The sequence below is a fragment of the Pagrus pagrus genome (assembly GCF_965226575.1).
Source record: "Pagrus pagrus genome assembly, chromosome: 7".
NCBI classification, from domain to species: domain Eukaryota; kingdom Metazoa; phylum Chordata; class Actinopteri; order Spariformes; family Sparidae; genus Pagrus; species Pagrus pagrus.
The window spans coordinates 12975604-13003266 of NC_140191.1; the positions used below are offsets into that span (position 1 = coordinate 12975604).

At 42.2% G+C, this 27663-nt stretch overlaps 4 protein-coding genes across 10 annotated transcripts; 2 read left to right on the forward strand and 2 right to left on the reverse strand.

Moving 5' to 3' along the window:
• Window positions 1-91: 91 nt before the first annotated feature.
• epn1a (epsin 1a) lies at window positions 92-14742 on the forward strand. Of its 5 annotated transcripts, none has more exons than XM_084358517.1 (13): window positions 92-242; window positions 3746-3908; window positions 4200-4301; window positions 4589-4747; window positions 7088-7216; window positions 7592-7712; window positions 7860-8017; window positions 8190-8261; window positions 9768-9869; window positions 10310-10598; window positions 11192-11356; window positions 11607-11849; window positions 12753-14742. In XM_084358517.1, exons 3-13 carry the CDS (start codon window positions 4233-4235, stop codon window positions 13217-13219), a joined length of 1974 nt encoding a protein of 657 aa, XP_084214643.1. In that variant the 5' UTR covers window positions 92-242; window positions 3746-3908; window positions 4200-4232; the 3' UTR covers window positions 13220-14742. The 5 variants fall into 5 exon arrangements, with proteins under 5 accessions (XP_084214643.1, XP_084214647.1, XP_084214644.1 ...); XM_084358518.1 differs by lacking the exon at window positions 92-242 and adding an exon at window positions 490-553; XM_084358520.1 differs by lacking the exon at window positions 92-242 and adding an exon at window positions 705-724.
• On the reverse strand, window positions 14546-20228 carry foxj2 (forkhead box J2). Of its 2 annotated transcripts, none has more exons than XM_084358522.1 (10): window positions 19987-20228; window positions 19300-19664; window positions 19110-19184; window positions 18891-18983; window positions 17828-17944; window positions 17275-17749; window positions 17025-17177; window positions 16808-16909; window positions 15815-16156; window positions 14546-15234 (listed from the first exon to the last, which is right to left on the reverse strand). In XM_084358522.1, the coding sequence occupies exons 2-10, from the start codon at window positions 19636-19638 to the stop codon at window positions 15137-15139; spliced, it is 1794 nt and encodes a 597-aa protein (XP_084214648.1). In that variant the 5' UTR covers window positions 19639-19664; window positions 19987-20228; the 3' UTR covers window positions 14546-15136. The 2 variants fall into 2 exon arrangements, with proteins under 2 accessions (XP_084214648.1, XP_084214649.1); XM_084358523.1 differs by having other exon boundaries at window positions 19300-19719.
• Window positions 20229-20453: 225 nt separating this feature from the next.
• Window positions 20454-24193, reverse strand: isoc2 (isochorismatase domain containing 2). Of its 2 annotated transcripts, none has more exons than XM_084356716.1 (7): window positions 24107-24193; window positions 23632-23747; window positions 23218-23342; window positions 22595-22807; window positions 22162-22232; window positions 21931-22048; window positions 20454-20622 (listed from the first exon to the last, which is right to left on the reverse strand). In XM_084356716.1, coding segments are annotated over exons 2-7 (594 nt in total). In that variant the 5' UTR covers window positions 23633-23747; window positions 24107-24193; the 3' UTR covers window positions 20454-20556. The 2 variants fall into 2 exon arrangements, with proteins under 2 accessions (XP_084212842.1, XP_084212841.1); XM_084356715.1 differs by lacking the exon at window positions 24107-24193 and adding an exon at window positions 23934-24026.
• Window positions 24087-26821, forward strand: atg12 (ATG12 autophagy related 12 homolog). Its single transcript, XM_084356717.1, has 4 exons — window positions 24087-24218; window positions 25408-25544; window positions 25639-25701; window positions 26623-26821. Exons 1-4 carry the CDS (start codon window positions 24113-24115, stop codon window positions 26680-26682), a joined length of 366 nt encoding a protein of 121 aa, XP_084212843.1. The 5' UTR covers window positions 24087-24112; the 3' UTR covers window positions 26683-26821.
• The last annotated feature ends 842 nt before the right edge of the window (window positions 26822-27663 follow it).

The following is a 27663-nucleotide window of genomic DNA, read 5'->3' on the forward strand; positions in this document are numbered from 1 at the left end:
AACTGGGAAACAACCAATCACACATCACGCCCCTGTCTCTCCTTTAAACATTAATGAAACGTCCTCTCGCGCATCTTTTCATTTGGGCCTTTAATTTTCGGCTCTTAAAAAGTCAATTAATTATTCATGAGTCTTCTACTACCATCCCAGGAAAACAAAGCTACAGGGGGTGCGGTCTTTCCTGTAGTCGAGAACGGAAGCGGAAATTCGGCCATCTCCTCGTACATTCAAGCTACAACAGGGTCAGTAATGCACACTTGATTTGGTTATTTGTTGTGGTGTGTTGTCAGTATGTTGTTGACATTTCGGCTTGGTGTTCAAACGTGTGTAGTCGACATTGTCCTGAAGCGGGACGTGTCCTTGCTAAAGCGTGTCCGGACTAGCAGTCCTGTTGCCAGTTGCGAACTAACTAGCAGGAGCTAGCCAGCTAGCTAACTGCTACCTTGCTAGCTGGCTAATCTTTCCTAGGAGGAGCAGCAGCAACAGAGCAGCAAGTAATTTCTTGTATCAGTCAAGCTGGCAGGGTTACCTCAACGCTCGTTTCTACTCTGCTGTGAGTCAACGTTGTGACGAGAACATAAGCATTATTTACGCTTTAGTTTGGCTGTCACTTCGCACCCAGCTACACCCTTCTGTGCCCCTGTTTATACTTTGCCCAGACTTTACCCAAAACCCTGGTGGCAAAGTGCTAGCCAACTGTTTCGATTAGCTTAGGTGAGAATGGGTGAGTTGCTTGCTAGTGGAGGCTAACAGCACCAGATGACAGCTAACGTTAGTTGGCTAATTAGCTGTAGTAAGTGGTGGTTCGTGAACTTGTCTTTCACACACATGCTTTTGTGAAACAGCTCGTTTTAACGACGCTATTGCTAGCACTGCTCCAAGGTAACGTTACCCATTAACTCTGTCCAGACAGCTTACTCTCCGCTGTGTGAGTTAACAGTTGCTGGTTAGCTAGCATAACGTCTGTTGACTGTTTGGTTGCTAACATTACGTCAGCTAGCTAACTTGGTAGGTGTGACAGGGGAAGCTGCAGTTGTCTGGATGGGTAAACGATCGTTAACCTTATCTGTGTGCAGGCTAACTGGGTGGGGGGGGTAACTTCTTCGTTGAGCTCTGCAACAGTCAACTGCATGCAAGTGAGAGGAGGAGGAGGAGGAGGAATAAGTTAGATTAGTCTCAATGCCAACTCTTCACCTTGTTAATAATCTATCTGAAGCTACCTTATGGACAACACCTGCAATAATGTGTGATCACTGTGATTTCCTGATACTCAATCATTACCAATGAATCTGTAGCTTGTCCTAGCTGCAGTAGATGTGTGCTGATCCAAGTAAAGCATGTCCGTCAGATGATAATGTGTTGCAGCAGAGTTGAAATGCATTTAATCAGAGGCTGTGAAGATGTTTGAGAAAACAAGAAGCCTAAGATTCGAAAAGGCATGTTATATCCCTTATCAAGGATTAGTTGGCGTGTCTGAACTTTGGCACAGAGCTTCAGGAGTCTCTGAACTGGCTTTCGGAGTGGTTGCCTAATGTTCAGTTATGCAACGTGGTCTCATATTTGTCTGACCTACAAATCTAAACATGAGTGCAACACTGTATGTGTCCGCATCGTATGAAACACTAAAAGTCCGCAGAACAGTCGGGTCGTCAGTGCTGCACCGTTGTCACATTAGTGGTTTGCTGAAGTGTATTTAAGAGGACAAATAGTGTCGTTCAAACACACATATTCTTCCTTCTTGTTAACAGGGCGGCACGATGTCGTCGGAAAAATGATACTGAGATTATATTAATAGATTTTATGATTGTGACATAATTGAAGATGAGTTTGAAAGATGAGTTTGCATCACAGCGTTCATTTTCTCTGAAAACAAAAATGAAAATCACGATGACTCGAGCGTGTTTTATCAAAAAGTTGCAGCTTCTGCCATTTGATCCCTACTTCTTAACAAGTTAATTTATTTAATTCAGATTGTTTAAAGCAGACCAAAGGCAAAGAACAAGTCACAGTTTAGTTAAGACAGGAAGAAACGGGTGTAAATTACAGTCTTGTTTACGCTGATAAAAGTCGTCGAGGTCGGTCTCTGAACATCCGTCTCGCTGTTTAGTCTGAATGCAGGACTGCTGGACGCTGAAAGGAGAGACTATCACTATTTCTAAGTTGCCTCCTGGTTTTCTTTGGGCTGGTTGGAAGGAACATTAATAAACTCAGCTGGGATGAATTTATTATCCTCTCAGGAAAGTGACACTGTCCTTCCTCTTTCTGTTTCATGTGAGATGGCAGGTTAGGAGCGAGGGTTCCAGCACTGCGTTTGAACTTGATCTTGAATGCTCTTTGCCGAATTTCTTCTCTTTGCCTCAAACAATGATCCAATTAGGGTTCAGTGCCATTAAGAGGCAGAAAAATGTATATTGATTTCGCTCTTTCAAACATTTACGGAGAGCTATTAATGCAAAATCAGGTCTGTAGGTGAATCGCTTCTAATGTGAGTTTCAGAAAGTTTTTGGTTTGTTGCCTACCTGTTGCTTTATGACATAGGCAGCAGCAGCATCTATTTGGTGAGAAAAATGCAGATTGTGGCAGTGAAAAGGATCCATATGGTCAGCAACAACGTTTCAGCCTGCTGTGCAAGCAATCAAATACAAACAATGCTCAGTAGGTACTGAGGGATCCAATATTGTGCCATGAAATCACTCTCCGCATACCATTACACCAGCAGCAGCAGCAGCAGCAGCAGCAGCTAGTGTATCGGTCCATGATGTTTATGTCAAGCAAGGGCCATAATGAAAAGAAACCAGAATGTATAGCATCAGACAGTTTTTTCCCCATCTGTCAGTCGTCCTGTTGTTGCTGATAAAATGTGCCATCGCCACTCGACCTCTTGTTAATAGCTGACGGAAGTAACTGTGTGCCGGTTACTTTTGGGCCTGTTCAGAGACGCCTCTGCAGAAAGTGTCTTAAGTTCATATTTACGTACTTCTGCTCCATCTGTTCACACTCGTAACGGAGATTTTAGCAACCAAAGCAAACTCTCATTTTACTGGATGTTTCAGCCTGGTAACGTGAGTTATAGATGGTAGTTTAAAGTAAAGTCAAACCTATGATAAGGGATATTATTACCATGTTATTCTGAGACAGCAGAATTAAAAAATCAGTTTCTGTTCAGAATTACTGTATTTATTGAGTACTATTTATGCATAGCTGAAGGTTTCCCTAAATGATCAGTGGGAAAGTAATTATGAACTGGCTCATGAATGATTCATGTCTGAAAAGTTGTGTTCATTCAGCTCCTTCAGACTCAGCTAATGTGAATCACTCCTGTGATTATGTGTGTCGGATGAGATTACTTTCAGAAGTATGAGGAAAAGACAAGAGATGGGGAATTTTTCTGTTACGACTCTTACTGGTTTGGGAACATCCTCTTCATACTACTTACACATACTTAAGAGAATAACATGTATTATTTTCTGTACTTTAGGAATGAAAAGCTATTTATTTTTCTGAGTAAAAGAGCTTTGACTTTGAATACAGCATATGTTGACGATGAGCCATGTGTGGATCATCAACAAATCATGTGATTTCGTCGCTGAATATCTGCTTTGTCCTTATTGTATAATGATTATTTACTAAATTAGACATAGGATCAAGTTGCAGCTCGCTCTTTGTTTGTTTGTTGTGATTTAACCCGTTATCTCTCAGCGAGTATCTCCTCTTTTTAACATTATTCTCAACCTTCGCTCCACAGTTTTCATCTCCCTACGCCTGTGGTTTTGGGACCCAATGTTGCCACGGGAAGGAACAGACAAACTGAAACATCGCACTCCGTGAATGAGTGGGCTTACAAGCCAGGAAGACAAAAGAGATACCGAGAGGAGAGACCCCTATTCTGCATCATTCTTGTGTAACAGGTGTGCATGACGCCGCCTCTGTTTCTCTGCTGATGGTAGCAGTCACATGATTTCAGATGGATTTCTTGTTACAGAAACCGTCTTGCACACAAGATTTTTCTTCTCAAGGTCTCTTTCATCCAGCCTGTCGCACTCGCATACATTTCTTTTGGTCTTTCTAGCTCCATATCTACTTGCACTCTTTTTTTAAATAGAAGTATTACTTGTGTTTAATTTGTCTCCTTTTCCCAGTTGTTGTTTGTGTTTTTATTAACTATATATTAAAACGCTCCTTTTCCATCTGTTGTTCAGGTTGCAACAGAGCTCGACGGCCAGACCGTTGCCATGTCGACCTCATCGCTACGGCGACAAGTAAAAAACATCGTCCACAACTATTCAGAGGCTGAAATCAAGGTTGTGTGTCCTTCTGCTTATCTGGCTTTTCTTTTTTCACTCCCACATCCCCCATATGTCCGTGGTTTAAGTGTAGCTCATGCATCTCTGTAGCACAGATTAATGTAGCTGCTGATAATTCAATATCTCTTCCCCCTTTTTAAACACAGTATGAGCTAATCTAATGAGATTATCCATTCATTATTTTGTCTCTGTCACAAAATATTGGGCCAAAACGATTCTTCTCATGCACAGACAGTCTGGTTGGAGGAAAATCTGAGTGTGTGCCTCACTGTGTTGTCGTCCAGGTTAGAGAGGCGACGTCCAATGACCCATGGGGCCCCAGCAGCTCTCTGATGTCAGAGATTGCTGATCTGACCTACAATGTTGTGGCCTTCTCGGAAATCATGAGCATGGTGTGGAAGCGCCTCAATGACCACGGCAAGAACTGGAGACATGTGTACAAGGTTTGTTTGTGTGCGTGTGTGTGTGTGTGTTGAAACATCAGCTATCTTTTCTCAGAATCGCTTCAGGAGTTTACCTACATTACACTGTGCTGCTTTCGTCCACCTCTCTACCAACAACGTTATCTGCTTTTATGAAGCTGCCCAGAAACACACCTTGTGTATAGGATTTTTTCCCCCCGTGATTCTGTTGTCATAACAGCATGTGAGCCATGTGTGGAGGAAGCTTGTTGTTGTATATGTTGGCAATCAAAACCAACATGCACCACATCACATTTAGTGCTTTTACAGGAGGGATGTAATACCAGAGAGTCTGTCTGTCTCTGTCTGTCTCTCTCTCTGTCTCTATCTGCAGAGCATATGTGATTGACAGTAGACAGGAGGGGGAGAATGAGGGTAGATTGTTCAATTGTAAAGCGATTGAGGATGATGTTCTCTAGGATGGACTCAAAAAATTTATAAAAGTAAAATTGATACCATCGCAAAGTAAAGTCTATGTGTGGGAAACACTGAATAGGATCACGATGTTTTCTTTCCCTGTACTTTTGTGCTGAATTGGCATATGACGGTGTCTACGGTGAAACATCGTGATGGACGATGACATTGTTGTTGACTAACCCTAACCCTCAGTGTTGCCGTAAGGCAGCCGTTGCGTATTAGCTCACCACTGTAGCCGCCGCTGTTTCCCACGTTGCTCTGACATGAATCTCCAACTGTCTCACCCTGCAGAGGAAACTATCTCCCCTTACCACCGACATACATCCCCGTGCCAGGTTTAAAAGCGTTCTTGTCTCCGCACCACATGTCTGTAACTTAGCTTTGTTCAGCCTCGTGTGCATAAAACAACATTGACCAGCTAGCCAGAGAAGCTAAGCTAAGAAAACTATGTATGAAAACAGCATGACTGAGAGAAACAGTGGGAAAAGTCTTGGGTTCGCCCAACTGAGCTGGTTTGATAAGAAAATAATAAACGGGACATGGAGACTTAATGTTCGTGAACAAACCACAACAACTCTTGCTCTACAGCAACTCTGAGGGGATATGCCTCTTAACAGTGCTCTTTGGTGTGGAGCCTTTTAAATCACGATGGTCAGGGATTAGTAGTCGATGGCTGTCAGCCATCGGCGATGGACGATGGTATCGTTCATCGGCCCAGCCCTGGTGTTTGCAGTGTTATGCAATGTAATGATAATCTAACAAGGTGTGTCCAGAACCACTCCCTAATAACTGTATATTGCACTACATATACTGTCTTTCATATTAATGAAAGTGTGTGAAAGTCAGCGTTCCCCTAGACTTAGGCCCTGTCCACACGTTCACAGGTATTTCTTAAAACAAAGCGTTTTCTATGCATCTTGGCCTTTTGGAGGTAAAATTGCATTTTAAGTCACTCAAGCTTTTGAAAAACTCCCTCCAGGGTGAAGATTATTCAGAAACACCTTTTTCAGTGTCTACATCTGGACGGGCAAAAACTTAGATTTTTGGATGGAAAAGAGAGAGAGAGAGACAAAAACGGGTGCTTACAGTGTTTGCTGACAAGTTATCCAAGTAGATTTTGTGAAGAGCCGTCACGTTTCTCTGCCTCATTCATCGTATTTTCTGCAGCTAAGCAGCGGACCAGAATTTATAATCTGTTTCCTGTTTACAACGACATGTGCTGCAGTGTACGTGAATGGTCATGGACATTGTGTGTTCAGGTGTGTTAGAATAGCCAAACAACACCTAAAGGCTTGAAGACAAAACTTGCAAAATAAGGCTACTGGGGACGAGCTTCATCCATTAGATCTGAGAAAATACTCTCCACATTGATTTAACATTCATTCCACTTAGGTGGTGCCCCACACGGCTCAGGTGCTGTGCTTTAGCCTTGTAATCGTAGGGAAAAAGCCTGGTGAATTTTATGTACAACACAAGGTCTTCAAACATTTCTAAAATGTAATGTCTATGGCATGTACTATATCTGCTAACAATCCTGCAGTGCAGTGCAAATATTACAGTTGTTACAGCCCCACACCTGTCGGCGATGATGCAGAATGATTCAGATGTGTCTGAAATCTCAATTTACTGCTTACTGCAGAATAAACTATGAGGGATGACGAGCGAGGGAGTGATGAAGACACAGCTCAAATATTGCTGATTTTATAAAATGTATAAAGTTTAGACTTTTCATTATAGTTTTATAAGAAGAATTCATATTGTGAGCTATTTACTTATTACCACTCCTAGACTACACAGTTTTGTGTGTGTAAATGGATGTGGAATGGAAATATTTGCATTTCTACAACTTCCCTATCCAAACCATTCCTGCAGTTGCTCACTGGTTGTGCTTTGTATTTTCTCCAGGCTATGACTCTTATGGAGTACCTGATCAAGACGGGTTCAGAACGCGTTGCCCAACAGTGCCGAGAGAACATTTACGCAGTCCAGACGCTCAAAGATTTTCAGTACATAGACAGAGACGGCAAAGACCAGGTACGCAAACACACACCCATGTCACACAAAGCTCTGTGGAGAGTTTAAGTGATTTGTTAGTAAGGTCCACCTTTAAGGAATGCAGGCACACTTTGTCAAACATGCCGCTTGTGGTTCATTCAAGGACATTTTGTAATGAGTTTCTGACCTCTTGTGCAAACCTAAAAAGCCAGCCATAAAAGATTTTTATGGGTTGTTGATAACTGAAACGAGGTTAAATTAACAAGCTGTTACACTAACAGTAAAGTGATAATTTAACTAACTGCATGAGTATTTAAATGTCTGTTTTTGTAATGTTTAACATTATAAATTGGACACTCTGGTGCAGTGTGTAATTGCATGTAATTGTGTGTTTATTCCTGTATTTTTTTTCAGGGGGTGAATGTGCGAGAGAAAGCCAAACAGCTAGTGACATTGCTGAAAGATGAAGAGAGACTAAGAGAGGAGAGGATCCACGCCCTCAAAACCAAAGAGAAGATGGCACAGACCTCCAGTGGTGAGATGGTTAATTAAAGCAGTGCTTAAAAAAGATTACAATTACACTTTGAACGAAGGATGACCTCAACAGCTTGAAGGGCCCTCTGAGTAGCTGATAACCTGAGAAAACCTCTCATCTTATGGAGCTTATTTGTCTCTGCTCCAGCCTCCTCAGCTCCCTCAGCACCCAGCCTGGGGGGCAGCCTGTCAGCGGGCTCCCACTCTGGAGGGGCAGACCCTGAGCAAGCCTGGCCACAGAGCTCTGGAGAGGAGGATCTGCAGCTCCAGCTGGCTTTGGCCATGAGTAAAGAAGAGGCAGAGCAGGTAACACAAAGCAGCTTATTCATACTGCTCGCTAAGCTAAGGATTAAAGCATAACTAAAACTAACTGTGGGTAAGTTTGCAGATTGAGTCTGTACACAGAGGGATATTACTGATATTATTCACTACATACACCTTGCTTTGCTCTCACCATGTAATGCCTGACCTCCCTCAGACTAACGCGGACCCTCTTGAGGATGCAGAGATCCGCTATGCAATCACACTCAGCAAAGAGATTCAAGAAAAGGTCAGGGGCAGAGAGTGTGTCAAGATGACTGTCCAGCCGGTCATCGCCTGTCTCTCTTTCTGTCAATTGGAACTTCTCAAATACATAATAAGGATTGATCAATCAAGAAAATTAATTTAAGCTCATAATTGTCATGTGTTGTTTTCTTCAAGATACAAATTTGCATCAGACTGTTGAGATAATTTAGTTTTCTGTACAGTGTTGCATTCTTTCATAGTGCTTGTACTAAAAAGCAATGTAGGTGCTTTTCAAATCACTGTCGAGATGTGCTGACAACTGCACAAAAGTCAACTAACAAACTGATTAACTCTAATTTAATAGTTGAATTTGCATGGCATTGGCAAATATTTATCATTACTGACCAAATTAAACTCAAGTTGTTTATAAACATTGATTATTCTTTCCTTCCTGTTACCCTCTCTGAATGCATGCATTTAACTTTAGTGCTCTCTTTTCCTCACCTCTTACACATCTTCTGCTGTTGTAACTTCCTTGTGTTCTTTACATGTTTGCTTGTTGTATGCAACTGGTTAGTGTCCCGCACCTACTCGACCACATGACAGGTTTAGTCTAAAAACTAATTCAGGGTCTTATTGTTACTTGTTGGCATCAAGAGTAAGAGTAAGTTCTGCTGTTTGATCACCAAACCTCCTTATAACGAGGTCAGATAAAAGGTGGCATTAGGGTCGGGATGACCGCAGATTATACAAGACGGAAGAATGATTTATTATCACTTTACAACACACTGTTTTATCACGAAAAGCAGTTTTTAGTCTCTTTATGCTGCTATTAAAACAGAAATAAAGTAATAAAATAAAATATCTTTATCAGGGGATCAAGGTGTTGTATTTTTTTAATTGATTGTTATTGGTTTATGTAATGCCCGGTCCATTTTCAGTCCAGTTTTTGTGCACCAGGTGTGCATGATGATAAAGGAAGCTTCACCACGCTCAGCTAAAACACTGGTACCTATTTATAATACATAGTCATTGTGAGGAAGTGAACCACGAGCAGCCCAAACAAACAAACAGCCAGCACTTCTGTGGAATACTCACACTGATGGCATTTGTCAGGAAACAAGCTAACCACAGCTGCAAACGCTGCTCCACCTCTAAAGTGCATTTAAATTCAGTATTCTGATTATGGTGGGGATTCAAATCCCGTCCATGTCTAAAGCTATTTGCCACAACATTTCCACAGTTTTATTTTAGGCTGCCTTGTGACCGCAGCTCTGACTGAGCTTATTTAATGTCTGAAACCGCAATGATATTTACAAGCTTTCAGCTGATTCAATCACGTATGTAAGTGCTGTGAGAATTAGACAAAATTGCAAACTCTTGCCAGTAATGCATGGATTGATTAATTTTCTGTTGACTGGAGATCGTGATTGAAGGTTTGCAGTTTCCACTTTAATTGTGGGATTGTAAACTAATCCTAAATGCTGTGGTGAGCTTTCCGAGGTTGTGTGTCTCAGGTTGCTGACATCACAGTGTGTGTGATTGGCAGGAAGAGCGACTGCGCAGAGGCGACGACCTGAGACTGCAGATGGCCATCGAGGAGAGTAAGAGGGAGAAGCTGGAGAAGCTGGAGAAGCTGAAGCCTGAGGAGGTGTGTGTAAAACTGTCTCTCACTGTCTCCCTCTCTCAATCCTCCCAACTCAGTCTACTTGTGCACTTGAGCATCGTGTCAGAGGTGATTTAGATCAGTCCCATGAACACAGCCGCACTCTTGATGCAAGTAGTTTCAGATACGAATGGTAATAATTCATAATGATGGCATGCGAGGCATCAAGTGGTATGATAAACCTGCTAGCTTGAGTCAGCCTTGATCTGGGGCCTGATGTATATCTACAGATATAGTATCTCTGTATGTGAAGATCACAATCAGATGACTCTCAAACCACAAAATGAGTGCTTGTGTCTGTAAACAACTGCGTACGTGGTGCAGAGTGTGTCGCTCAAAACTGCTGATTATCAAAGATAAATAATGAATCGTTTATTCTCTGGTAAATTAAATAAAACCAAATTCATAACATTTCTCTTGTACAGGGTGCTCTGATGGAGCTGAGTGCCGTGGACCCCTGGGGGGCCACACCTGCTGCCACCGTTGCCACTGTGGGCTCTGCCGGCCCCTCGCCTCCACCCACAGTTCCTGCCCCTGCTGCCTCAGGTCCGTGGGGCGCTGCCCCCCCAGACCCGTGGGGGGTAGCGTCACCCACGTCTCCTACAAGCTCTGACCCCTGGGGTGGGGGAGCCCCGCCCACTATAGCCCCTCCTCCAGACCCCTGGGGAGAGACGTCCAACAGAGTGAACAACGTCGACCCCTGGGGAAGCTCAGGTAAGCAGCTGCAGCACTGGTCACATGTAGACTCTGTCAGGTTGGTGGAGACGTGCTCATCGCCGAGTATCAAAAGAGAACCGTGTCCCGCTCTGTGGATGAAAGAGGATGTAAAGACCTCTCGACCTTTACTCTTCTTCACTGTTCCATTTCCTGTCTTCATAAGAGCCCCGTTACATTTTCTGTCAAATCACCATGCTGTCATATCTTCTCATCCGCTCACATGCTTTCAGTTTGTAATGAGGAAAGCAAGCATGCTCAGTCCATTCTCCCTCTGTGTCTAAACCAGGGATTTTTATCCTCTTGTTTCTACTCAGGACTGACTGTGGCTGTGTCTCAACCAGAGCTGTCTTGTCTCTTACCCCTTTTTGCCTTTTTAATGTATGAGGTAGCTTCTTATGATCTCTCCTTCACCTCTATTGAGCTTCAGACGTTAAATAGGTGAAAGTAACATGTTGGACTGCAGAGGTCAAGGAGAGAAACACTACTGTTGGAACCCAGCCCAGCTTCCTGCTCCCTCCGTATTGTGGATTGTACCTGTACGGTGTTGTGTTAACCCTCCCCTCCCCTGCGTCTCCTCCCCTCCCCTGTAGCTGTGACCCCCCCCAGTGCCGATCCCTGGGGCCCCCCAGTGCCACCCAGCACTTCCTCCTCGGGGGGGCCAGTAGACCCCTGGGCACAGGACGGGCCTGTCCCTGCCTCTGACCCTATCACCTCTGACATCTGGAGTGGCACCGCCAAACACACTAACGGCACAGGTACATTCACACTTAAAGCTACATGGACTCACAAACACTGAGGTACTGGTACCACACCTTCACAGGATTTTAATAGATTACACACAGATTTTCAACTGCATGCACTCAACAGTTGTCTTGTCTTACATTTCATCCTCCTCTATAGTATGTGTGTTAATGCAGTTCTAAATTTGTTGTTTATTATAATTAAAACTTTTTTTTTTTTTACTATTCTGTGTCTGATTTACTATTTTTACTCCTTCCCCCGTAGGAGACCCAGAGCGACGAGGGTCCCCAGCATTGGGCTGCGACAGCACAGGCTCACCGGTGCCCTTCGACCTGTCATCTCTTGGTTCTTCACTTCCTGTTCGTAAGACTCCTGAGTCCTTCCTCGGCCCCAACGCAGCGCTGGTGGATCTCGATTCCCTGGTGTCATCTAAACCCAAACCCAAACAGCCGCCGCCTCCTTCCATCTCTTCCTCTTCGGCGCACAACCCCTTCCTTCAGAACACAGGTTAGTTACAGCGATCACGTTAACTGTGTGTAACATGAGAACCCTTACTCTCTTCCTGGGAACTCTTCCTGGGAACTATTGTGCAAAGTACTGTATACTTTGCACAATAGTTCCCAGGAAGAGAGTAAGGGTGCTTAAGATCTCATCATCAACTGTGCTCATTGTCACAACAAGTTGCAGCTGGCAGAAAAGACCATTTGATTAAAATAAATGTGTTGAACCACATGTTTTACCGTTAACTCAGAAGTATGGAGACAGTTTGGCTGGAACAAAGTCGGTTCTTCTGAACACTGCAGATCAAAAGCAGACAGTTAACCACCTAACCATCATGTTGGAAGCTTTGTGGTGACCAGGAGGCAAATCATGCTCATGTTATCTTGAGCTGCACTAAACTGAAGCCTTTCAGGGACGATGTCAATGCAGCTCTACATTATGACGAGACATTATGGGATATGAACTTCCAAACAACTCAGAAAATGTATTCAGTAATAAAGGTTTCCTGTCTTTTTTGAGTTAATGGAAATGTTGTTGACAATACCTGGGGAAAGTGAATAGCATGTATGAATTGAGTTAAATGACTTATAAGGAGCAAACTACGCAAATCTGATGAAACAACATGCGAAACTTTTTTTAAAAAGTTTTTTTGGTCTTGTTTTTAATGTAATGTTAATAAAATGGTGTCAGATGTATTTGGGTACGTGCTGGAATATGTTCTTTTTGTTTTTGCTCCAGAGAAGCGCTGCTGTGCACAATTTCACAACAATTTCCGACCGATTGACTAATCACTCATCATTAAAAAAAACATTAAAATATATATTTAACCTGATGTCTAAGAAGATATCAAGTTACTCTTACTGTGTAAATATTTTTCTGTATTGTCTAACCCACACCTCTGGCCCTCAGGCTCATCTCCTGCTCCTGGCATGGCAGTGACTCCAGGCAGCACCATTTCCAGTCGGGGGGTTTCTCCAACACCTGCCTCCTCCAACCCTTTCGGCGTGGCTCCACCCATGACCTCCATCTCACCTCAGCCCTCATCACTTGGCCTGAGCGGCCTCCGCTCCAGTCCTGTGCCTCCCAATCCCATGCTGGGCATGGTGCAACCGGGAATGGGCATGGGGCCAATGAGTGTGGGTATGGGGGCTCCAGGAATGGGCCTGGGCATGATGCAGGCCAGCCCCATGGGCATGCCCTACAGCGGCCTCTCGCCTATGGCTCCACCAGGCTCGTCCCTGTTGGGGCCCGGAGGTGCCGCACCTCCTCAGCTGATTTTGGGTGGGCCCACTGGAACAGGAGGAGTGATGGGAGCAGGAGGATCAGTGGGAGGCGGAGGAACGACGGGAGCGAGCACCAACCCTTTTCTCCTTTGAGGAAGTGTCACCACTACTTGGCTCACCTGTTTCAACCTCCTCTGTCGTACCTGCTGCCCCCTTCATTCATCCACCCTCAACACAATTTGTGTCCAAAAATAAAAATGTGTACATCTATATTTAAAGAAAAAAACAAAAAATCAAAAATTATGTTTATCTTTTTTTCAAAAGCATTATTTCATTGCAGAATAATTTTCCACATTTAGTTCCTTTCATTTCAGTATGGGTTGTTTGTGGGTGGGAAATAGAGATCTATTTATTTTTGTTTTAATCCTGTTCTGTTCTGTATCGTTCTTCATGTTGTGTTTTTTTCAGTCCTGTCTTGAGATGAAGGTAAGTCTGTGAGAGCAGGAGGCTTTACAGTAGTGTCACCCGACTCTGTTCTAATAATACTGCACTGAGAGAGAGATGGAGGGAGAGGGGACATAGCCACTAACAAACTGAACAGAGAAACTGTTGTACCTGCCTCTTCCTCTTTTCTCCCTCTAGAATGAAGACAAACACTGAATCACTGAAATCAAACCAGTGCATGAAGGATGATTTTTTTTAAAAACGAACTCCAGACTGAGATACGGACTGAAAAACCTGCATTTACATTTCAGGCACAATGTGGTCAAATTGTTTCAACTCTTTCACTTTTTAATTTAATTTAATGTTAAATGTAATTTATTTTTTTCCAATTTTTTGGGAACAAATAAACAAGGAAAATCACACGATGATGCCATTTAAATCAAATGCTTATTTTTTTTTCTCTTCCTGATTTATTGTAGAAAACTAAAGAGAGCTCTGACATCTGTGGTCTGATGGGAAAAAATGATGGGATGTTTGTTGAATGTGTGAGCGCGTGTGTGTTTGCAGCGACGTGTGAATGAGAATGCTCATTTGTGAGTATGCAATAGTGCAAATGCCTGTTTCTGTGTATATGTATCAATATCTGTCTCCATTTTTCCTGTGTCCGATCTTATTTCAGTGACTCAGAAAGGAAGAGATGACATACATTATTTTTGTTTTTAAAAATTGTCACTTGTATTAATACTATGTAATGGGGATTTCAAATGAGGTATTATAAGGGTCACACATTTCTCTGCCAATCTTATTTCACCTTTTCTTTTTTTAAAATTAATCAAAAGCGTTATTTTTTTTTTGTCCCAATCACATTTCATACGGGATCCCTGGTGTACAGGTGTCCCCGAGCACCGCTGTCCTTGCGTTTCATCCCTCTTTCCTTCGAGGAGGGAGAGACACCGATGCTTCTTAAAGAAAAAGAGACAATTATTTCAATGAATGAAAGGAGAAAAAAAAAACAACAGGGACTTGACGACATGCTCCATGCTGTTCTTTTAATTTAGTTTGATGAATTTATTGTTATTTTATATCAACAAGAAAAAATATCTCTTTTATCGGGTAAGGTTGAATTTTGTGTGGTGATGACTGTGAACATTCACATTTGAAAAGTAAAATGGAAAAAAAATCAAAAGGAATTTATGAAATAAAACAAAAACACAGGATGTGTGTTTCACTTGTTTCATGCTTGCTCTGTAGTTTGTTTTTTTGGGGGTTTTTTATACTACAGCAGAATACGATAATGTGATGAGAATAAATTTACACTTTATTTTCTTTGGTGTAAAAAATCTAGTATCCAACAACAACAACACCCTGCTAATTACATGCAGAAGATAAAGTGAACAAAAGTCATTACAGCATATGAATTTGAATAAGATGATAAAAAATACAACTTTTTCGACCTTGAAATACAGCATTCAGTCATCTGTCCCAAACTTGCTCTCTGAGAAGCTTCATGATGCTCAACAGCGAGGCAGCTTCTGCGTAGAGTCTAGTGAAGAAGGCTGTGAAGAGCCACGTTTGTTTCTCTGAAAAGTTCTAGTTTGAATCGTTTCTCCACACAGACTGTGAGGGTCAAACGAGCAGAGAGTCCCAGTCAAAGTCATCCTGGATCTCCTCACTGTTGCTGTGCAGACTCTTTAATGGAGGACGCTGTCGTGGCTGCATCCCGGCTGAGACGGAAAGAGAAACGTAGACTCAGAATACAACTGTGGTGCAGGCATGGCAAGAAAAGGCTGTGACTTCAGTTGAAACCCACATAACTAAAGTTAAAGAAGACACATTATGCTCATTTTCAGGTTCATAATATTATTTTGGGTTACTACTAGAAAAGGTTTACGTGCTTTAGTGCTCAAAAACACATTAGTTTTCTAAAACTCTCCAGGTTGCTGCACTTTATTCCCCTTCTGTCTCTTTTAGGCCCCCCTCCTGATTACCCAGTCTCCTCTGATTTGTCAGCACACCCATGGCTAACAACAACAGAGCGGCTGTGCTAAACGTGTCAAACTAACCGCTAGGCATAAATCATGCAAATGTGTGACATGGTGACGTAGTGTGATGTCACAAAGTCACAGATTTAAAGGCAGAGCCACTGACAGGGTGTTTCTGGAGCAGTGTTTTCTGTGGGAGAGGACTTTCAAGACCTTTTACATGCACAAGAAACTGTAAAACACACTGAAGGAAAGGAAAAAAAACGAAAAAGCATGAAAGGGTCTCCTTTAAACAAAGAACAACTTCTCCAACAGGTCTTACCCGTTGCGTTTGCAGGTTGTGTTAGCTGTGGTCGTTGCAGTCCCTGCCCCTGCATGTGCAGAGCCCTCCTGGGCGGCTGTGCCCCGCTGATGGGAGGAACCATGGGAGAATAGGGGAGAGGTGAGGGGTGGGTGAGGCTGGCGAGGGTAAGAGGAGGATTGGTGGTGAACGGTGGGCCCTGTAAGGACTGAGGTGCACCAAGGGTCACTGGGGAGTTACTCCCAGAGGTGATCATGCCTTTCTGAGTGAAGAAGCGGTTCAGAGAGTCGCAGAGGGAGGTGAAGAGCACCGGGTCCAGCGCCCAGTCGCAGAGCTCCGCCTGCCGCATGCTCTCCAGCAGGTCTGGAGACAGAAAGTGGAGAACAAGAAAGTTATCGAAAAATTATTTTTTTTGGCTATAAAATGCCCAACATGATTTCCCAGAGCTCACGGTGGACTTTCATTTTCAAAGATTTTTTTGTTTACTACTAAATACGATGAAAATAAAGCATCAAATCTTCATATTTTACGAGCTGGAACCAGAAAATGTTTGGTGTTTCTGCTTGGTAAAATGAAATGATACATCAATAGTCGAAATAACTGTCAATTATTTTCCTGTCGATTAACTGAGTGACTAACTAGTCTGATACCTCACGGGCTGAAGAAAACTGTCACACTCAGAGGCGAATCTCAAAACTTCGGCAGAGAACGTCCCAATAACCCCTGTAAAATATGTTATTTTATGATATATATGACACTTAGACTAAGTGTGTTTCAGAAATTAAGAGGATGTGAAATTCCTAACCTATTGTTTTGTGTCTTTGTGGTGAATAAAAAAAAACAGTGACCCCTTGTGACTAACGACTAAGAAAAGGATGTTAAGAAAAAACCTTTGGCTAAACATTCAATGGGTTTGTGCTCAGCTCAGCTCGTATTTTAAGTGCCGTAAAGGAAATTATAAAATTCCACTGTGGACATTAACGGGTTAATTAAACAAGTCTCTTGAAAACAGACCTGGGTGACCAGAGAGGTCTATGTTGGCCCAGTCCAGATTGCTGGCAATGCGGAAGCTCTCCTTCAGAGAATCTGGGTTACTGAACCAGTCGGGTGGCACCGCTGAAGAAGAGAGGAAGGTAACGTGAGAGAGGCCGGATCATTCCTGAGTTATTTTGCTATTTTTTTTATTACGATTCAAGCATTTCTGGGGTTGATGAGGTAATGTGAGACTCACTGTGCTGTGAAACAGGAGGGTGTGCAGCCGCTGGAGGAGGTGCAGCCGCTGGAGGAGGTGCAAGTGGTGGAGGGTGAGGAGACATTGGTAACAGAGTTGGAGTGTGAAGTGGAGTAATGTCATTGCTCTGAAAAGCCAGGGGAACAACATCCGCTGGAAAGAATAAGAAAAAAACACTTATCCAGGATGTTTATGTGTATAATGTACACTTTAAAGAGTTAATGGACACACACATACACACACTACTTACACTGTGAGCCTCCCCTCTCCCTCATGGTCTTGACTAGAGACTTGAAAGATGCATACAAGTCTGGCAAATTCAGCTCGTCGAAGGTGAAACGAAGCGAGGGGTCAGTGGAGGAGTTTAACGAGACAGGAACGGACGAAGGCAGGACGCATACAGAAGAGTGAGCCGGTCCCAACACAGTGCAGACGGACACAGGCGCTGAGACAGGAGTGCAGGAGTAAGTGGAAACAGATACGGGACCTGAGTTAGCAGCAAAGGTCAGAGCAGCATCAGAGAAAGAGGGAACAGCTGGAGAAGCCGTGGACATGTTGGCAGAGGCAGCGGGGATGGAAAAAGTGGGGCCGGTCGGAAGGGGAGGTGGGAAAGAGTTGACGGAGGACATGGGGATCACAGGTGGGTGCCCGGCTGGAAGAGACACAGATGGATGAGGGAGGACAGGGAGCGAGGACACGGGGCTCGGGATGTAGGGTGACGGTTGCTGTGAAGATAAAAGACATTATGTTTGAAAACGCCCAGAAAATCTGACTGTGAGAATGAGGGGAAAATGTGCCTCTACCTTGCATGGGGGAGGAGAGAGGGAGGCAGACTGGGGTGACTGGGTGGCTCCCAGTAGCTCTGTGTGGGAGGTTGGTTGTGGTTGATGAGGAGAGGGTCCTCTGTCTGCGTGTGTCCCCTGTAACAGCACAGTGTGATTATTAGGTGCATTAGTAGCATTACTCAACTTAAAGGGTCAGCTCACCCACCCTTTTATTTGCCCAGGTTTTGATTTCTGCCTCCAGAGAAATGGGAACAATATCGTCTATATAAAGTTGCCCCTATTAAAGGAACATTATGTAAGTATTTATTATTTTATTAAAGAAATCTTTTCTGGTTTTCCCTCTGATGTCCTCCATAGCTGCTGTTAGCTGGTTAGCGCAGTTAGCTATACTGCTAGCTGACTCTGCCCGGACTGGCGGACACCGTCTTGTGAGAGCGAGCGGTTAAGCGCCGACCTCATGGCTGGATAAGGGATTTAAATAAAAAATCAGAGAAAAGGGTGGCTACTACTAGTTAGTAACATTAGCTCGCGATGTCTGGTGTTGTTGCACTTGTTTGGCTTTGTTAGCAAAGTTCTCGACTCGCTAGTCTTTTGATGTAAGTCACGTAATCATAACAAATGCAGGTGTACGACAGTGGTGTCGACGGGATCGGCAATACGAAAAATATGCAAGAAATACAGTTTCTTACATAATGTTGCTTTAAATTAATGAAAGCAAGGTCTAAAGACTATCAAGACAAAACCAGGACATTTCTGTAAAGAGATGTTGGTGTTGAATTTTAAATTCAAATTATTTAAATAACTGGCAAAAAAATATACAGTATATATCACAGCGAAACATACAGTTTATTCTTAAAACCTCGACAATAAAAGCAAAACCAGCATGACTGAATACCTCTAGAGGTAAATGAGGAAATACATTTTCCCTGGAAGTGTCTCTGAAAAACTAGTCCCTTCAGTATGAATGTATTCATTGTCGGATGTTTTAAAGCAAATATGAGGATAAACTTAAGAATCCCAAACTTGTATTTGTACTGGGTTTGACAGCTGACAAGTGAATGAGTGATATTAAACAACATACATCCCGCCTGTCCTCTTCCTCCTCTGGGTAGGGACGTTTAGGTGCCCTCGCTTGATTCACCTCTGCGGGCCCATCCATCGTCCAATAGGAACCCTGGAAATGCAGTATAAGTTTGAAGCTTCAGGCTCTTTAAAGCAAACATTTCTCCCTCTCACATGATGCAGATTATATGAAGAGCACAATTATTCTTACAACATCAGAACATTAAAAGTAGTTCACCTTGCCGGGGTCACTCTGCGGCCGAGGAACCTTCCTGAAGCATTTATTAAGTGACAGATTGTGCCGGATGGAGTTCTGGACATAAAGAAAGAAGTAAAGAAATAAAGAAATAAGTCAGTCCTGAAACAGCCGGTGATGCAAATCATTTTGAAACATTCTTTAGTTATAAAGTTAACACTGCTCCACTTACTTTCCATCCCCGGCCTGCTCGGCTGTAGTAGGGGAACGTGTCACTGATCCAGGTGTAGATGTCATTCAAACTCAGCTTCCTCTGAGGTGCAGCTGCTATTGCCATGGCGATGAGAGTGGCATAGCTGTGGGGGGGCTTACCTTTTGAGTTAGATGGGGAGGGGTCGGGCACTGGGGGTATAAAGTCCACCCTCTCCCTTCCTCCATCTCTCTTCCTGTCCCTCTCCCCTGCTCCTCCTCCTCCTCCTCCTCTTCTTTCTCTCCCCGAGCGCAGGCTGCTGATTCCCAGCTGAGGCAGCCAGTCAATACTGGTGAGACTGGAGTCCAGGTCCGAGGACATTGTGTCTCTTATTCTCTGTCCAGGATCTGAGGGATCGGAAGAGGAAGTGCTAAATCAACACGTCCTTTCACTTGATGTTTACTTTGGAAAATGTAGAGGGAAACACAAACAGTGAGAATTGCTGTTGGAGGTTCCCTCCTGCCTGTAATGTAACACTGTCAGCCGTTCTGTTCCTGCTCTCCCAACCAGCGTCAGTTAAACCAGTAAGTTCAGACACAAGACACTCTGTGCTGCTCTGGAAGCTCTCCAGTCACAAGCAACAACACACTGCACGAATGTGACGGCATTTAAACATGACAACACCACCAACACTCTCTATTTTCCGAGGAAGAAGCGTGACTTGCTTACCTCTCTATAGTCACTCGAGGCCCAAGGCCTTAAAAAGTGTTATTATCTGAAGTTGTCATCAGCTGTGCACAACTGCTAACAAACCGGTGTCCGTCCTCCCCCTCAGAGCTCTCTCTTCAGCATGTTGATCCCCGCACGTCCTCCAATCACACCTTTGCTTTGTGAAAGTTTGTGTATCTTTGGAGAAATATACACAAAAACTTGTCGGAGAGCTTCCTTTTTCTCTCTCACTCCCTCCTTCTCTCCTTCCCCTCCCTTTCTGGATATACCAGAATGACGTCACTCACTCCTCCCCCTGGGTGACGTCACTCTCTGCGCCCGCCTCTGTGAACTGGTCCCACCCCTTCAGCTTGAAGTGGAAGCTTCTGCAGCTGTGGGCTCATCAGGCGGTACAAAAAGAGGAATAACCACTCAGTTTCACCTGAAACCATTTCAGGAACTTGGACACAAAGGCACAGTAATACACATTTAAAGTAGCAGCGTCACTTTATTGATGCACTTTAACAGGATGTTGGAAGCAGTGAACTCGTAGGGAAGGTCTGTGTAACAGAATGACAGGCGACGATCTTCCTACATGTTGCTGAAGAAGGCGAGGAGGCCAGTGTCAGGGGACGGGTGGGCCAACAGCTTCTGGATCTGTAAATAAAGTGGAAAGAAGATGTTTTGGCATGTTTGCAAGAGCAGCGTGTCCGCTTTACTTTTAAAAGACTGTGCAACATGTGGGTTCGATCACTGCAGTAGGAAGTCTCCCTTCAGCGCCCTCAGTGCTGTACCCAAATGTCATACTTGAGTCAAAGTAAAGATTGTGTTAAAATTATTACTTTGGTAAACTTAAATCATGCAAATAGTACTCAAGTTAAACACAGAAAAAGTAAAAGTATCTGATATTACATGCACAAAGTATCAAAAGTATATGTAAAAGTAAATGATACATACATTTACACGTGTGTACATACTGTATACTATGGGTTGACTGATTATCGGAATCAGTGTTTTTTATCAAATAAATGTATCGTAGTAGAGTGTAAATATAAAGTAGCAAAAAAATGGAAATACTCTATTAAAGAAAAAGTACCATACTAGATACAATACTTAAGTAAAAGTACTTAGTTACATTCCATCACTGAGCACCCTATAAAGTCACTTTTCAACAGTATCAGTGATATTTGTTGAAGGCAGTGTATTTTTGGCAGCCCTGAAGCGGTTGTCTTTAGACTGCAGCGTCTTTGAAAGCAGTCGCCTTCCAGGTTTGTATTTATGACACATCTAAATAAACAAAAGTCAATCAAGTTCAAGGGCACAGACCTTGTTTCAACACTGGGGGGTTAATATATTAAGCATCAAACATTTAATTTCCTGCTTTCTGGACATTTTTCTGCATTACTTTATAGTGGAAATGTCTTTATTTTTGTAAAGAAAGAACACAAAATTCAGGCGTCAGATAAAAAACAAAAATCTAATAAAAACAGGTCTTGGCAAAATATCAATATTATATCCTTATCGTGATATGAGACTAAGGCACAAGTGTTCAGACTGTTCATCTTCTTCGATATTTGTCTTAACCCACTTAGTCCTAATCCATGTTACTGATGGATTTCTCATAAAAAATCTCACTGTGTTAATATTTTGTGAAAGTACCACTACAATATTGTTGTAGTCAAAAATATCATAATATTAGACTTTGCCACCCATTCTTAGCATTTTGAAGAGATTTCATAATATCAAGATATATATTGTGTATCGCGATATAGCCTAAAAATATTGCTATATTATTTTCTGTTTTCTATAATAAAATAATGCAGTCAGGCTCTCAGGCAATAGTTCGTCAAAAAAAAAGTCCTCTTCTACTTTCATGTTTTTATAAATATTTAGGAGCACTTGTCTCCTCCACCCACATGAAATCCACACCAATGTAATGAAACAGAGTGCAGCTGTAGTAAGCACCTCCTTGAAGTTGGGGTGTTTAGCGTCCTGAACCAGCTGCAGCAGAACACCCTCTGTGGTGGTGAGGTAAGCTCCGCTCTGCTTCAGTCGGGACAGAGCAAACAAACGGTCTGTCTGGCTGTGGAGGGAGACACAAAAGCAGTAACACACACGTATACAGTTTCCACACACAGAGGAACAAATCTATATTTACTGCAGGTGATAACAATGCAAAACAGAATACGCAGATACCTCCTGGATGAGACAGCGTCAGCCACAATATGAACCTCTATTCCCTTTTCAAGCAGGTCAAAAGTTGTGCACTGTGGGAAAGACAAGCAGAGGTCCTGAATCATTAACAGAAACGACTGTGGAAGCTTTGTGACACAGAGAACATAGAGTAATTACATTACATTAAAATCTGATGCACTTTAAATGATCTTTTAATTTTTTTAGAGGCTGTTTCATAAATTCTTTAATTTCCGAGGGCCACAGATCAAAGTCATTATTGAAAACAAATGTAAATTTCATACTAAATAGAAGATAAACATGACTGTGAACATGAATGTATTTATTACTTGCAAGCAAGGTGCCTCCAGTTGTCTTTATCTAGTCTTTTTTAATGTTGAGAAGAATATAATGTCATTTCAATAGCTAAACTGCAGAAGCAATGATGTGGTCTTACAGCAATACAGGCGTGTGCCTCTATTCCACACAGTATGGCCTGTTTGGGGTTCCCCAGAGCCTCCAGCTCCTTCTGCACCTCCTCTATCATCATGGTGAATGAAGTCTTAGCATGAGCTTTCAGGTCTTCTGCTCCCAGCTCAGGCACTGTGGGGCCCAAGCCTTTAGGGTACTGCTCTGTCAAAATGGGGGGGATGCCCAGAACACGACTGGCCTGTGAGAAGGAGGAGGGAGCAGGCAGATTTGATTAGATGTGTTAAAATAATTTATCATTATAATATAAGAAAGCCTCAGACAATATTTTTATTATTGTTTGAGGCTGATAAACTGGTGAGGTGGGAAGTAACAAAGTACATATACTTTGTTACCATAATTAAATAGATTTGTCAGGTATCTGTACTTTGCCTAAGTGTTTACTTTTTACTTATACTCCCTACATTTTAACACAATATCTGTACTTTCTACAACTTACATTTTCAAAGACAGAGAGAGAATGGGGAGAAAAGGAGTGTTAGTGTCTCGTATCTGCAGAGCCTGTACTTTCTTACTTTCACTTGAGTAAGGAATATGTGTACCACCTCTGTTGGTGAGTGACACAGGTGTGTGGAGGTGTGTATTTCCAACCTGGAGCAGCCTGGCTGCATTGCTGACGACGTTGGTGAACTGGAAGATGTTGGGTCTGAACTTCTCCTGCATGTCACACAGGAAGAGCACTGCATCCTTGGTGGAGAGTCTGCCAATCTTTGCCACTGCAAGGACAAGGTCACAGAAAAGTACAGATAGTAGAGTAAGACATATGTAGATAGATGCAAGGTTGACTAACCACTTAACATTAAAAATAGCCCTGAAGCTTTGATCAATAACTTGGTGGACTGTCCTTTACAGTATGTTTTTCAAAACATTTGTGTGTCCTACTTTAGTAGAGAAGAGGTTATTTTCCTTGTACGAAATATATCCTCCATGTTCTTGCATGTAAACACAAATGAACTGGAGCGACATTTGACGTAAACACAACTTTAACACAAGACACAGACTTACTTTTGTTGCCTGAATAGTCCGACTGTGAGGAGGAGAGGTGGGTGACAGGTTCAACAAGGCTGTAGAAAGTTCACCCGTCGGGTTACATTAACTTGTTATGTCCCATGTGACGACACCTGTGTAGTTGTAAACCAGCAAAACATTACCTACTGTACGAGCCAGTGAAAGAGTAAGAATGCATTCAATATTGAACAAGAACGGGCCAACACAAGTTTAATCAAATAGACAACCACCAGCTGAATTTGTTAGGAAATAATTACGCTATTAACAAATATACTCCAGTCAGAAAAATAATAACTAACCTAGCATGTAGCTAAGAGGACACACAAGTTCAACAGCCTTCCCCAGAAGCGCATTGACCAATAGAATCACGTGTTCTAGTGATTGACGTTTCTTTGAGCCAATAGCAGACGGAGCTGGCGGCGAATCGCCTTGGTAGCTCTGGTGGGTGGGAACCATAACTGAGAGTAGTCACCTGAAGATGTCTGACAATGCGGAGTCTCCGACAGAAACGCAAAAAGAAGAGTCACAGCCACCGACAGACGACTCGACAACAAATGAAGAGAAGAAAAAAACTGAATTAAAAAGTAAGCGTGCGTGATGTATCGAAAATTCGCCTGAGATAGCGGATAATATGTGTTTACGATGACTGTTGTCGCAAGTGCGATTGGAAACAATTCCGGGTTTGTGACGTGCGGAAAACTGACAGAGATTCTGGCCAATAGGAATGCCGCTTTTTTCCTGTTTAGCCAATTAACGTTGAGTTTGTGGTACTACCGGTTTAGGGAATGGCTAAAGCTAATGCTAATGTTTATGAAGGCAACATATCAACTTTTTGTTATTATAGGATACATACGTCTTCAGAGAGGCTGTTTTATTTCATTCTCTGTCAAATATATGCTAAGCTAATGCCAATAGCAATTACATACCTTGTACATACGAATAAGTTAATACGGATAAGCTAAGAAACTCTGGTTAGCTTATAACTGTCAAACTGTCACAACCTGACTAGTTTATTGTAAATGTCTTATTTAAAGTTTTGGATAAGTTTGGCCTTACGCTCCATTTTGCATTTTCATTAGAGAGCTATGTGAGAAGGCTGGCTTTCTGTTTCAGAGTTATTTCATAAAAAACAATTTTGGCTACTTTGCCAAATAACGAAGTCATTCATGTCAAAGTTTTTTTTGTATTATATACAACCCTAAGATGAAACCCTCCATTCAGTTCAGCTGCTACAATATATAGCACAATCTTTACACAATTGTCTGGCCAAACTTCTGCTTTAGATCTAATAATATACTGGGTCTTCAGATTGAAAGTAAAAGTAACCACATTGCAGCAACCAAAAATAAATACCAGTAAATAAATGACACATGCACAATGACTGTAGTTCATCATGTTTAGTATATGAGAATAAGATGGACTTTGTAATACAGTATGTGTAAAACGTGTTCAAAACTTGAGCGACAACTTGAACATTAGATCAGAGCGAGATAAGATTGGAAACATAGATCTTTAATGATTCATTTAATTCCTAAATGACTACTTCACACAGCCGTTTTTTATTAATTCACATATTATATTAATTCAAATGCATATCAGAAGTGATTAAAGGGAAGGAAATATTGAACAAAAGGAATAGCAGGCTATACTATCAAATTGTGCAAAACCCCAAGGATCAAAATTGTGTATGTCAGTTATGAGTCAGTGAATGAACGCTCTTCCAGAAATTCCCCATAACAGCACTTTCACTTTCTGTGTTCTCCATTTTGATAGTTGACGTGTTGCTGAAAGCTGTGGGAGACACTCCTATCATGAAAACAAAGAAGTGGGCGGTGGACCGGGGGAGGACAGTACAGTCCCTGTCTCAGTTCATCTCTCGCTTCCTCAAGCTTGATGGCACTGAACAACTGGTAAGGATGAAGTTTGTCCACTCCCTTTTTTATTTCCCAAAATCATTTCAATTCTCTATGTGTAACTGCATCTGCATTTGTTTTTTCTCTCCAGTTCATTTATGTTAACCAGTCTTTTGCCCCCTCACCGGATCAAGATGTAGGAGTCCTCTTTGATGTGAGTGAATATAAACACCTGTTTTAATGAACTGTTACTGTAGTGTGTTGTGTACTTAGCTAGCTTTCTACTTAGCAAATATGATCTCAAAGAGATGAACAGTAGTCACATCTGTCTTCCATTTTGTTATCGACGTAAAATGTGTGTAAAAGCTAATTCTTGACCATGGAAACGGTATGTATTAGCTCCACAAGTTCACTTACTGGCTTTGCTTTGTTTTTAATCGCATCATCAACAAACAGATGATGGTTTCCAGTTCTATTCACTGATAAAGACCACAGGATATTGTTGAAAGCTCAGAAAAAGTTAATAACTGGACCCTACACACAAACATAAACCACATCTCCAAATAAAATTGTAATACATGTGCACACAAAAGACAAGTTTATTCACGTTTGCTAGACTAATTGCCAAGACAAATTTTATTCAGTAAGTAAAATGTCAATTTAAAGCCTTATCAGTGATTACAGATGTGAGTCCTTTTAGTAATATTAACAGTATTAACAATATACACATGCACTAACAGATAACTTCTGTCCAGTCAGGCTTCAGCTGAGGTGTAATTTGGAAGACTAAACACAGTATTACAAAATATCTTTACCATATTGATCTAGTCTCTTAGCCTTAAATGTAATATTAGAAAGAAACCTTTGTCATTATCAAACTTGCCTATAGAAGTGATTGTGCGATGTGGAGGGTTGTCCAGCAGAGGGAGCAATAAGAGGGACGCTTCATGCCAAAATCCTTGGCCAGTGATTAATGTCTGGATAAGTAACAGTAAAGAACTCAAAGTCCAGAACTCACAGTGGACAGACAGGTCAATATCAACACCGTGATTTTGGAGCTGTACTGTCACATCAATCCTCTGTCTACTGTTTTAGTTAACATTTTACTTAGTGTATGTGTTTTTCTCTTTTTCAGTGTTTTGGCAGCGATGGCAAGCTGGTTTTACATTACTGTAAATCTCAAGCCTGGGGTTAAACTGCTTCCTATAACTCCATCTAAACCTCGACCTCTCTTAATTTTATCCTCCAAACATGCACACATTGATGTTTTTGCTTGCTTTGCTCAGTTTTTTCTGTACATACATTTTGTAAATAAATTATTCTGACTGTATAAAGCTGTTTCCACTGGGTTTTTTTGAGGGCATCACATTTGGCACCCAGTAATAAACACTTAACTTAGTGGGCACAGGATTTGGCTCTGCACAGCACCAGTGCTTATTGGAGACCAAGAAAAAAAGCAGCGGCCATTCATATGGATGTGTTGGACCACAGTTTTATACTTTTAGTGTAATAAGTGAAAACCTAGTGAAAGTCAGTTTGGTGGGGAGCTTAAACTGGTGCTAAAGGTTTAGGGAGGAACCACCTCTGAAAAGGGACAGACACAGGAAGAGAGGGGGCACTACAGCAACAGATGGACTTAGAGGGATTACACGATTCAGGATGGGTTTGTGACATAAATTCCCAAGAAAGACAGAAAAGAGTAGAGTGGCGTGGAGACAGACTCTCAGTCGCTCCACCAGTCTTGCATCTCCGTTCGACTATTGGCTGGGAGGATTAAAGGGGGGAGAGCAACTGGAGAGGTAAGGTCACTGATGCTCATCCTGGAGGAGGAATACTGGTGACAGATACAGAGAGGAAACGATGAAGAGGGTAGTGATGCAGAAAACCAAGATGGAGCAACTAAATTCAAGTTCTTAAGGAGCTTTTTGATAAAAAAAACAACAAAACAAGGCAGAGATAACTGAGGATTTTAGGTTTAGAGGACTGCAAGAAAAGGTTTTCCTGTGGTAGGACTTCCTGTTTGACTTCAAGTATTGCACGGGACAAGAAACAACACTGGTAGGTACATGTCACAGATTATTTAAAATGACTGTAGATGAATAATTGGTCAATTGACATTAAATTTATCAGCAGCTAGTTTGATAACAGTCATGGTTTCAGTATTTTTTTATTGGAT